The following is a 13,199-nucleotide window of genomic DNA, read 5'->3' as shown; positions in this document are numbered from 1 at the left end:
GGTGCGCGGGTTCCTCATTGCGGTGGCTTCTCTTGTTGCCGAGCACAGGCTCTAGGTGTGAGGGTTTCAGTAGTTGTGGCTCGCGGGCTCTAGAGCGCAGGCTCAGTAGTTGTGGCGCACAGATTTAGTTGCTCCGCGGCATGTGGGATCTTACCGGACCAGGGATCGAACCCGTGTCCCCGGCATTGGCAGGCGGATTCTTAACCACTGCACCACCAGGGAAGTCCCTATTTCTTTATTGTTGGAGTTTTTTCAATTTTTACCATTGCAAACAGCACTGCAGACAACATTCCTGTAAACGTCTTCATATTCACATGTATAAAAATGTTTTTGGAATGGCTGAGTAAGAGAGTATGAGCGTGTGTCAATCTATATTCCTACTTCTCCCCATTTGGTTTGTTCAGACTTTGAAATTTTTGTCAGTCTGTTGATGACAAGTGGTATGTCATCATGCTGATGCCTTTATTTACGTTCACCTAATTATTAGTAAGGTGGAACAACTTTTCACATGTTAACTATTCAGATATTTTGATCAGGATTGTAATGAACATATAGGTCAGTTTGAGAATTGATGTCGTAACAATACTGTGTCTTCTGCTCCATGAACACAGTTTATCTCTGTTTAGTTATTCTTTCATTTCTCTCATCGATGATTTGTCATTTTTAATGACAGGTCTTGAGTATATTTTGTGAAATTTATACCAAAGTATTTCATGTTCAAAATAATGCTATTGCTATAATATTTTTAAATTTAAAATTCCAAATTATTTTTTAGAAAAATTTTTATTTTGAAATAATTAACATTCACAGGAAGTTGCAAAGATAGTAGAGAAGTCCCATGTACCCATCACCCAGTTTCCCCCAGTGGCTACACCTTACATTAACTATATACAATAGTAAAATCAGGAAATTGATATTGATACAAGGTGTGTGTATAGTTCTATGCCATTTTGTCACATATGTAGATTCAAGTAACCAAAACGATATTCAAGATGCACCACAAAGATGTCCCTCATGACTATAAGTCATATCCATCCAATTACCCATTATAATGTCTGTTAGCCATGGATCTGTTCCCCATTTAGAAAATTTTGTCGTTTTGAGAATGTTATATAAATAGAATCGTACAATATGTGACTCTTTGAGACTGGCAGTTTTCACTCTACATAAATACCCTTGAGATCCATCCACGTTGTTGTGTATATCCGTAGTTCGTTCTCTTTGACTGCTGAGTAGTGCTCTGTGGTACATTGTACCACATTTTAACCATTCACTCATTAGAGGACATTTGAGTTGGTTTCTATTTTGGGCTATTACAATAAAATGCTAATGTAGTCACTCTTGCCTTCTTCTTCTCCTCCTCCTCCTCCTTCTTCTTCTTCTTTTATTTGCATGCTTTTATTTAATAATACCTTTACTGAAATTTAATTCACATACCATAAAATTCACACTTTTAAAATATACAATTTTGTGGTTTTAGTATATTTACGGAGTTGTGCAACCATCAGTACTACTTAATTTTAGAACATTTTCATCACCTCCAAAAGAAACTGTACCCATTAGCAGTCACTCCCCTTTACTCCTTCCCTCTCAGCCTCTGGAAGCCACTGATCTACTTTCTACATCTGGACATTTCATGTAAATTAAATCATACAGCATGTGGCCTTTTATGGCTGGCTTCTTTCACTTAGCATGATATTTTCAAGGTTCATCCATTTTGTAGCATGTTTCACTACTTTATTCTTCTTACGGCCGACTAATATTGTACTATATGGCTGTACTACAGTTTGCTTATCCATTCATCAGTTAATGTACTTTTTGGCTATTATTAATAATGCTGCTATGAACATTCTGTACAACCTTATGTATAGACATGTTTTTATTTTTCTTGGGACCTAGAAGTTGAATTGTTGGCTCCTTTTGAGGAACTGCCAAACTTCTGCAAAGCTACAGAACCATCTTGCTATCTTGATTTTCACATGGTATATTTTTCCATTCCTTTACTGCCTACATCATTATATTTTAATTAAGTTTCCTGTAAACAGCATATAGTTGTGTCATGGTGGTGTTTGGTTTTTGTTTTTAGTCTACCCTACGAATTTCTGTTTTTTAATTGGTGTATTTAGTCTGTGTATCTTTAATGTCATTATTGATTTGTTAGTTCTTAACTCTGCCATTTTATTTTTTGTTTTATTTGTTCCCTGTTTCTTTTGTTCTATTTCCTTTGTCTCGCATTCCTGTGGATTTACTTGAACATTTCTTAGAATTTCATTTTGCTGTATCTCTGTTTGGATGTTTCAGTGGTTGCTTTAGATATCACATTATACATGCATAACTTATCGCAGTCTATTGGTGTTGACATTTTACCAGATTGAGTCTAGAAACTACCTCCCTTTAAGTCTCTTTCCCCTCACCTGTTTATAATTATCCTAACTATTTCTCAACATATATTGAGAACCACATCAGACAATTGTATAATTTTTGCTTCAACCATCAAACATAAATCAGGAAACTCAAGGTGAAAAGTCTACTGTATTTACCCTTACTTTTGCTCTTGCTATTTTTCTTCCTTTTTGATGTTCCAAGATTTATTATTTTCTTCTTTCTTTTTTCCCTGTAAGTAACGTATTGTTTCTCACTTACTGCTTTCAAAATTCTTTTCTTTGTCTTTAGTTTTCAGAATTTTGATTATGATGTGCCTTGTGCAGATTTCTTTGGGTTGATTCTGTTTGAACATTACTCAAGTTCTTGAGTCTCATGTTTATATCTTCTGCCAACTTTGGAAGAGGGGAATTTATATTCATATTATATATGTGTGTGTATATATGTATATATACACTTTCTTTATGATCGATATTCATGAACCCTTGGGTACCTTATAGCTTCATTTCTGAGAGATTTTTATTTTTTTCAGTCTTTTTTTAAGTTCAGTAAACTGTCATTTTACACTGGCTTTTAAAATTTATCTGTTTCTGTTCTGAGTTTCTTTTTTTTAACATCTTTATTGGCGTATAATTGCTTTACAGTGGTGTGTTAGTTTCTGCTTTATAACAAAATGAAACAGCTATACATAAACATATATCCCCATATCTCCTCCCTCTTGCATCTCCCTCCCACCCTCCCTATCCCACCCCTCTAGGTGGTCACAAAACACCGAGCTGATCTCCCTGTGCTATGTGGCTGCTTCCCACTAGCTATCTCTTTTACATTCGGTAGTGTATATATGTCAATGCCACTCTCTTACTTCACCCCAGCTTACCCTTTCCCCTCCCAGTGTCCTCAAGTCCATTCTCTACTTCTGCATCTTTATTCCTGTCCTGCCCCTAGGTCCTTCAGAACCCTTTTTTTTTTATTAGATTCCATATATATGTGTTAGCATATGGTATTTGTTTTTCTCTTTCTGACTTACTTCACTCTGTATGACAGACTAGAGGTCCATCCACCTAACTACAAATAACTTTTTTATGGCTAATATTCCATTGTATATATGTGCCACATCTTCTTTATCCATTCATCTGTCGATGGACACTTCGGTTACTTCCATGTCCTGGCTATTGTAAATAGAGCTGCAGTGAACATTGTGGTACATGACTCTTTCTGAATTACGGTTTTCTTAGGGTATATGCCCAGTACTGGGATTGCTGGATTGTATGGTAGTTATATTTGTAGTTTTTTAAGGAACCTCAATATTGTTCTCCATAGTGGTTGTATCAATTTACATTCCCACCAACAGTGCAAGAGGGTTCCCTTTTTTCCACACCCTCTCTAGCATTTATTGTTTGTAGATTTTTTGATGATGGCCATTCTGACCGGTGTGAGGTGATACCTCATTGTAGTTTTGATTTGCATTTCTCTAATGATTAGTGATATTGAACATCCTTTCATGTGTTTGTTGGCAATCTGTATTATCTTCTTTGGAGAAATGTCTGTTTAGGTCTTCTGCCCATTTTTGGATTGGGTTGTTTGGTTTTTTTGATATTGAGCTGCATGAGCTGCTTGTAAATTTTGGAGATTAATCCTTTGTCAGTTGCTTCATTTGCAATTATTTTCTCCCATTCTGAGGGTTGTCTTTTCATCCTGTTTATGCTTTCCTTTGCTGTGCAAAAGCTTTGAAGTTTCATTAGGTCCCATTTGTTTATTTTTGTTTTTATTTCCATTTCTCTAAGAGGTGGGTCAAAAAGGATCTTGCTGTGATTTATGTCATAGAGTGTTCTGCCTATGTTTTCCTCTAAGAGTTTGATAGTGTCTGGCCTTACATTTAGGTCTTCAATCCATTTTCAGTTTATTTTTGTGTATGGTGTTAGGGAGTGTTCTAATTTCATTCTTTTACATTAAGCTGTCCAGTTTTCCCAGCACCACTTATTGAAGAAGCTGTCTTTTCTCCATTGTATATTCTTGCTTCCTTTATCAAAGATAAGGTGACCATATGTGCGTGGGTTTATCTCTGGGCTTTCTATCCTGTTCCATTGATCTATATTTCTGTTTTTGTGCCAGTACCATACTGTCTTGATTACTGTAGCTTTGTAGTATAGCCTGAAGTCAGGGAGCCTGGCTCCTCCAGCTCCATTTTTCTTTCTCAAGATTGCTTTGGGGACCTCCCTGGTAGTGCAGTGGTTAAGAATCCGCCTGCCAATGCGGGGGACACGGGTTTGAGCTCTGGTCCGGGAAGATCCCACATGCTGCGGAGCAGCTAAGCCTGTGTGCCACAACTACTGAGCCTGCACTCTACAGCCCACAAGCCACAACTACTGAAGCCCGCGAGCCACAACTACTGAAAGCCCACACGCCTAGAGCCTGTGCTCCGGAACAAGAGAAGCCACTGCAATGAGAAACCCATGCACCGCAACAAAGAGCAGCCACCGCTCACTGCAGTTAGAGAAAGCCTGCGCGCAGCAACAAAGACCCAACTCAGCCAAAAAGAATAAATATATTTAAAATAAATAAAGTAAAAAAAAAGATTGCTTTGGCTTTTTGGTGTTCCTGAGTTTCTGCATTTATGATTTGGAGTATTTCATATATGAAAATGTTCGTGTAGGGATATTTTATCCACTTTGGACTCCTATGTTAGAGTTTTCCTCTGATTCATGCTTAGATTTCTTGGACAGTAGTGTCATCAGCTAAAATATTGGAGTTCTCATTTTCTGTTTTATTCTTGTAATGGTTTTATATGCATATCACCTGCCATTTTCTGCTCATTTTGAAATGTCTTATATTTTCCTCAACCACCAATAATAGGGAGCAATCAGAACTCTTATACACTATGGATGGGACTGTACATTGATAGTCACTTTAGAAAACAATTTGACTTTATCCAGTAAATTAAAAGATGCACTTAGCCTTCAACTTATCAAATCTCCTTGAATAATTTATGGACACAGATATCAGGAGACATGCACATGGTTTATAGCACCCATGGCATTCTATAGCAAAAAAATCAGAAGCTATTCAAATGTCTGTTAACAGGAGACTGGAAAAACAAATTCATGTAGTAGGATACTGTGTTGTGATGGAAAACAAATAAACTAACCACAATAATAAACATAGATGTATAGCAGGAGCATAATGTTGAGTGGAAAATTTTCAAATGAATAGAACCAGTCAATTCTGCTTATATAAAGTTAAAATTTATATAAAACTAATCAGTACAAATGTGGGAAACTATAAATAAGAAAAAGGAATGATAAACGTAAAAATTCAGTATAGCGGTTACCTTCATGGGTTGGGTGGAGATAGATGATGGGATTGGAGAGTGACACAAAGGGGAGCAGAGGTACTGGTGATATTGCATTTCTTAAACTTCGGTGGTATTGTTGTTATTCATATCTTATGTGAGTGTTATAAATGTTTTTGTAAGTAGTATATAACATTTTTATATGAATGGTGCTACAAAAAATTATCATATTTTCAGAAGCTTATCTTTGGTTGATATATTCTATCATCCGGAGGTTGAGGGTATTTCCAGTACACTCAGGGAATGAGAATCAGGGAAGACATAAGAGTGAGAAAATAGGAAGAGGTGTCTGCAAAATCTTGCTTCTACTGAATCAGTTCTTCAGTGTGGCTTCACATATTTTTGTAGATGTATTTTGAGTTCTTTAACCATGGAGCAAATATATACACATATATATCCCATGTATGGAAATGAAATGTTATTAAACTTAAATATAATTATTTTTGGATTATTTATTTTAACAATTTCTGCAGTTATTTCCCTTCCAGTGGTTTAGGTGATAAATGATAGATCAAATAATACAAAAGCTGATTTCCCCCTCAAACCAACTATGCATCTGGCCCAATCTATGTAATCTGACAAAAAAACAGAGTTCACTGAATAAAAATCCTCTCATTTACCTTCTCCAGTCCCTGAGGCAAGTCCATGTCTGACTGAGCTGCTTGAATGTGATCCTAAGTTGGTAGGCTCAGGAAGGAAATATATTTGAAGGGTTGATGTAGGGAGAAAAAATTAGAATGTTGTCTAACATGTATGCTTGGAGCTCTTTTCTGATTCCACCTGTGGCACATGAATAACTTCACCAATCAGATGAGTCTCATGTGAGTCTGCTGCATTTTCTACTAATGTGGCCTAAATATTCTCTCTAAAGAGCTTCCCCTCCTAATCCTTTTCCTGCTTCTTTCACCAGACTTTTACTGATCATCTACTACATAGAGTTTTATTGATCATCTATTCATATTGATCCCTACTACATATGCTAGGGATATGAATATAATTTATATATAGTGTAAGGATAGATAGATACACACATACACTTAACTGAAAAGAATATAAACAAAAACTGAAATCCCAGAAAATGAGGAATTAATTATTTGTGGGGGAAAGGTAAAGGATCTCAAAGAAAAGGTAAATTTGAGTTAGTCTTAAATAGTAGGATTTTAACAAATGGTTCTAAATATATACTTATTGAATAAAGGATATAGAAGTAAGGAGGATATAAAGATCTCTTACTGTATCCTAAACACTTAGGAAGAACTTCACAGCTCTCTAAGTGTCATCCCAAGTATTTTCAGTTTACTTAGATATATGATAAACATATTGTCTGAAACAAAAGTTGAAATATACAGTGTGATGAGGGTAGAGAAAATCTGAAATTGCTGCTTTTTCAGAAAATCCAAGATGTATCTTTATATCGTCCATATTATACTTCAGTTATGGAAATGCAAATGTCCTTAAGTGATCTTCTGATCTGTCCGTATCTGTCAACTGGTAACTGCTAATAGGGTTAGGTACAAATGTTGACGTTCGTTTTGTAGGGTGAATAATCCTAAAGAAAACATAGGAATTCTACTTCTGAATATTCTTATTTTACACAATAAACATATTGCCATCACTTATTAGTGACTTCAAATTTTGCACATGCATTTATTTTAACACAGAAAGTGTAAGCTAAGGAAGACCAGTAGAGTCGACATTTGTTCCAGGATTTTATTGTCAATGAAGACGTATGAGGAAATGTTGGAAAAAGTGAATATGGGAAACTCATAATTTTTTTTGTAACGTGAAAATGTGTCCTCTGAAAAAAATCACTTACTATGAAAAATATTGGATTTCCCTAGGTAACCATGGGCATGACTCATAACCCTCTTAACCTCAAATTCATCTATCACCTAATGGTGATGATATTAATCTCATATGATTTGAGAGGGATTCATTGAAATGATATGAATAGAAGAACATGTAAGGTATTCCACTATACAATTGTAAGGTATCATTTGATCTGAGATAACATAGTATAGTGGTTAGGAGTGCAGTTTCTAGAGTCAGACTGCCTGGTTTTGAATCCTAGCCTTATCATCGATCAGTTCTAATATCTCAGGGAAACCAGTTCACTTCCAAAAACCTCTTTTTTTTTCAGGAAAATGAAAATAGTAATAGAAATTACATCACAAGGTAGAATTAAATATAGTATGTGAAGAATAATACATGTCATAAAGTAAATGTTAGTTATTTTTTTTAATATTGTAGCAGTAATTGGCCTTCTTTATAATAAAAATACTAATATCAATTACATCCTTCATCTCTCATTCTTATAAAGGAATCAAATGAAACTGGGTAATCTGAAGAAAGATATGACAGGAGAATCAATCTCATGGAAAACTTTCATGTAGTTTAATATCAAATACTTAAAATGAACAGTGGCAAATTCATTAACAAAGGATCAGTAAAATTTTTTAAATTTTAAATGGCAAAAAACAAGGTTAAAAGACAAATTGGGAAAACATAAAATGTATGATATGTTATAAAAAATAAATCACAAATACTCTTAACAAAAAAATAGGGCAAAGGGCATCAACAGGCAATTCTCAAAAGAAATACAAATGATTAAAAGCATTAAAAGGGGGCTTCCCTGGTGGCGCAGTGGTTGAGAGTCTGCCTGCCGATGCAGGGGACACGGGTTCGTGCCCCGGTCCGGGAAGATCCCACATGCCGCGGAGTGGCTAGGCCCGTGAGCCACGGCCACTGAGCCTGCGCGTCCGGAGCCTGTGCTCCGCAACGGGAGAGGCCACAACAGTGAGAGGCCCGCGTAACGGAAAAAGAAAAAAAAAAAAAAGCATTAAAAGGTGTTCAACCTCAGTAGTAACCAAAGACATGTAGACTGGCAAAGAAGAAAATATCCAGTGTTGGTTGAGGGTATGAGGAAGAGGCCTGCAAATTCATGCATTATTGGAGAAAGTGTAAAATGGTGCTTTGTTTCTGAAGGGCAATTTGACAACTTTTATTGTTTAAAATGTTCATTCTTTATAATCCGGCAGATAGACTTCTAGACATTTATTCTAAAGGAGAGAATTTTAAAAGTGCAGAAAGATGTTTGTATACAGCATTGTTTATAATAGTAAAAATTTTTAATGACTTAAATTTCTAATAGCAGGTATTGGTTAAATCATCTATGGTACATTCCTTTACTAGAATATTATTCACCTGTTTAACTGATAATGTAGTTTATTCTTTAATCATTCAACAAATATTTGAGTGTATGAGACCATTCAGGTCTTCTATGATGGCACAGTGCTTAAGAATCTGCCTGCCAATGCAGGGAACACGGGTTCAAGCCCTGGTCCGGGAAGACCCACATGCCACGGAGCAACTAAGCCCATGTGCCACAAGTACTGAGCCTGCGCTCTAGAGCGCAAGAGCCACAACTACTGAGCCCACGTGCCACAACTACTGAAGCTCACATGCCTAGAGCCCGTGTTCCACAACAAGAGAAGCCACCGCAATGGGAAGCCCGCACACAGCAAGGAAGAGTAACCCCCGCTCGCTGCAACTAGAGAAAGCCCGTGTGCAGCAATGAAGACCCAACACAGCCAAAAATAAAATTAAATAATTGTTTTTAAAAAGACCATTCATCCAGTGAAAATGATGATGTAATTTATGCATTCCATCATCCAACAAATATTTAAGTATATACTCTGTGTTCTGCAGTAGGCATACTTGGTGAATGATACAAAGACCCTGCCCTTATATTCCTGTTCTTTATTTATTCACAGAGAAATGTTTTCATGATATTTTTCATGAAAAAGCAGATTTTAAAAGTTTGTATACTGTGATTCCATTTATATGAAATTTAGCTAATAAAATATCAATATTCAAGTTATAGATTATATCTAAGCATTTGTCTAGTGAGAAGTTTGGATGGATGTTCATGAAAATGTAGTGGTTTTTCTTGGAAGCTAGAATTTGGAGGTGATTATTACATTCTACTTTATAATTTCTCTCATTTATTTTTTCATATTTTTATATTAGTATGAAAGAAATTAAAGATCATAACAGTAGAATATGTCATATTCATGACATTGACTTGATGAAACCTTGTGGTGCGGTGCTTACCACAAAATATTTTTTCATAAGATGTTATGACTTCTGAACTGTAAGTTTATGTTAATATAGTGTTACCCATTTTTTGGAATAATTTAATTTAATATAATTACAGGATGGAATCAAACAATATCCAAGTACTTCAGGATCTGCTATCAAAACAGCTGCTTTAATCAGTGACCCAGGTTTAGGCCAGCAAGCATACGGCCAACAGGTAAGCAGGAAAGATATCACTTCTTCTGTAGAGCAATGGATAGCAGAATGCAAAGAATCATGAGAGATTACTACAAGCAACTATATGCCAATAAAATGGACAACATGGAAGAAATGTACAAATTCTTAGAAAAGCACAACCTTCTGAGACTGAAACAGGATGAAATAGAAAATATAAACAGACTAAACACAAGCACTGAAATTGAAACTGTGATTCAAAATCTTCCAACAAACAAAAACCCAGGACCAGATTGCTTCACAGGCGAATTCTATCTCACATTTAGAGAAGAGCTAACACCTATCCTTCTCAAACTCTTCCAAAATATAACAGAGGGAGGAACACTCTGAAACGCATTCTGTTAGGCCACCATCACCCTGATACCAAAACCAGACAAAGATGTCACAAAAAAAGAAAACTACAGGCCAATATCACTGATGAAAATAGATGCAAAAATCCTCAACAAAATACTAGCAAAGAGAATCCAACAGCACATTAAAGGGATCATACACCATGATCAAGCAGGGTTTATCCCAGAAATGCAAGGATTCATCAATATACACAAATCAATCAATGTGATACACCATATTACCAAACTGAAGGATGAAAACCATATGATCATCTCAATAGATGCAGAAAAAGCTTTTGACAAAATTCAACATCGATTTATGATAAAACACCATCCAGAAAGTAGGCATAGAGGGAACGTACCTCAACATAATAAAGGCCATATATGACAAACCAAGAGCCAGCATCATTCTCAATGGTGAAAAATTGAAACTATTTCCACTAAGATCAGGAACAAGACAAGGTTGCCCACTCTCACCACTATTATTCAACATAGTTTTGGAAGTCTTAGCCACAGCAATCAGAGAAGAAAAAGAAATAAAAGGAATCCAAATTGGAAAAGAAGAAGTAAAACTGACACTGTTTGCAGATGACATGATGCTGTACATAGAGAATCCTAAAGATGCCACCAGAAAACTACTAGAGCTAATTAATGAATTTGGTAAAGTAGCAGGATACAAAATTAATGCACAGAAATCTCTTGCATTCCTATACACTAATGATGAAAAACCTGAAAGAGAAATTAAGAAAACACTCCCATTTACCATTGCAACAAAAAGAATAAAATACCTAGGAATAAACCTACCTAAGGAAACAAAGACCTGTATGCAGAAAACTATAAGACACTGTTGAAAGAAATGAAAGATGATAGAAACAGATGGAGAGATATACCATGTTCTTGGATTGGAAGAATCAACATTGTGAAAATGACTATACTACCCAAACAATCTACAGATTCAATGCAATCCTTATCAAACCACCAATGGCATTTTTCAAAAAACTGGGACAAAAAATTTCACAATTTGTATGGAAATACAAAAGTCCCCGAATAGCCAAAACAATCTTGAGAAAGAAAAACGGAGCTGGAGGAGCCAGGCTCCCTGACTTCAGAGTATACTCTAAAGCTACAGTAATCAAGACAGTATGGTACTGGCACAAAAACAGAAATATAGATTGATGGAAAAGGATAGAAAGCCCAGAGATAAACTCATACACATATGGTCACCTTGTCTTTGATAAACGAGGCAAGAATATACAGTGGAGAAAAGACAGCCTCTTCAATAAGTGGTGCTGGGAAAACTGGACAGCTTAATGTAAAAGAATGAAATTAGAACACTCCTTAACACCATACACAGAAATGCACAAAATGGATTGAAGACCTAAATGTAAGGCCAGACACTATCAAACTCTTAGAGGAAAACATAGGCAGAACACTCTATGACATAAATCACAGCAAGATCCTTTTTGACCCACCTCTTAGAGAAATGGAAATAAAAACAAAAATAAACTAATGGAACCTAATGAAACTTAAAAGCTTTGCAGAGCAAAGGAAACTATATACAAGACGAAAAGACAACCCTCAGAATGGGAGAAAACATTTGCAAACCAAGCCACTGACAAAGGATTAATCTCCAAAATATACAAGCAGCTCATGCAGCTCAATATCAAAGAAACAACCCAATCCAAAAATGGGCAGAAGACCTAAATCGACATTTCTCCATAGAAGATATACAGATTGCCAAGATACACATGACAGGATGCTCAACATCTCTAACCATTAGAGAAATGCAAATCAGAACTACAATGAGATATCACCTCACATCAGGCAGAATGGCCGTCATCATGAAATCTACAAACAATAAATGCTGGAGAGGGTGTGGAGAAAAGGGAACCCTCTTGCACTGTTGTTGGGAATGTAAATTGATACAGCCCCTATGGAGAACAGTATCGAGGTTCCTTAAAAAACTAAAAAAGAACTACCATACGACCCAGCAATCCCACTACTGGGCATGTACCCTGAGAAAACCATAAGTCAAAAAGAGTCATGTAGCACAATGTTCATTGCAGGACTATTTACAGTAGCCAGGACATGGAAGCAACCTAAGTGTCCATCAACACATGAATGGATAAAGAAGATGTGTCACATATATACAATGGAATATTACTCAGCCATAAAAAGAACTGAAATTGCGTTATTTGCAGTGAGTTGGATGGACCGAGAGAGTGTCATACAGAGGGAAGTAAGTCAGATAAATACAAATACCATATGTTAACACATATATATGGATTCTTAAAAAAAAGGGAAAAGAAAACAAATGGTTCTGAAGAACATAGGGTCAGAACAGGAATAAAGACGCAGAAATAGAGAATGGACTAGAGGACATGGGGAAGGGGAAGGGTAATCTGGGACGAAGTGAGAGAGTGGCATGGACATATATACATTACCAATTGTAAAACAGTTAGCTAGTGGGAAGCAGCTGCATAGCACAGGGATATCAGCTAGGTACTTCGTGTCCTCCTAGAGGGGTGGTATAGGGAGGGTTGGAGGGAGACGCAAGTGGGAGGAGATACGGGGATATATGTATACATTTAGCTGATTCACTTTGTTATACAGCAGAAACTAACACCATTGTAAAGCAATTGTACTCCAATAAAGATGTTAAAAAATAAGTAAATTAAAAAACAAAACAAGAAACAACAAATAAGTTTTTCAAGGATGTGCAGAAAATGTAACACTTGTACACTGTTGGTGAGAATGTAAATTGGTGTAACCACTCTGAAAAACAGTACGGAGAGTCCTCAAAAACA

General features: G+C 36.1%; 1 protein-coding gene across 1 annotated transcript in view; it reads left to right on the top strand.

Annotated features, from left to right (window-relative positions):
• Window positions 1–13,199, top strand: part of RGS22 (regulator of G protein signaling 22) — a gene marked incomplete at both ends in the record, with an annotated part of 157,068 nt that overhangs the window by 142,209 nt on the left and 1,660 nt on the right. The window contains 1 exon segment of the mRNA XM_082858451.1: window positions 9,948–10,046. Within this exon segment, the coding sequence (XP_082714577.1) occupies window positions 9,948–10,046 (99 nt within the window).

Source organism: Leucopleurus acutus (genome assembly GCF_964270905.1).
Source record: "Leucopleurus acutus genome assembly, chromosome: 17".
NCBI classification, from domain to species: domain Eukaryota; kingdom Metazoa; phylum Chordata; class Mammalia; order Artiodactyla; family Delphinidae; genus Leucopleurus; species Leucopleurus acutus.
The sequence above is the reverse complement of the archived record's forward strand: the minus strand, read 5'-3'. Positions and strand labels throughout refer to the sequence as shown.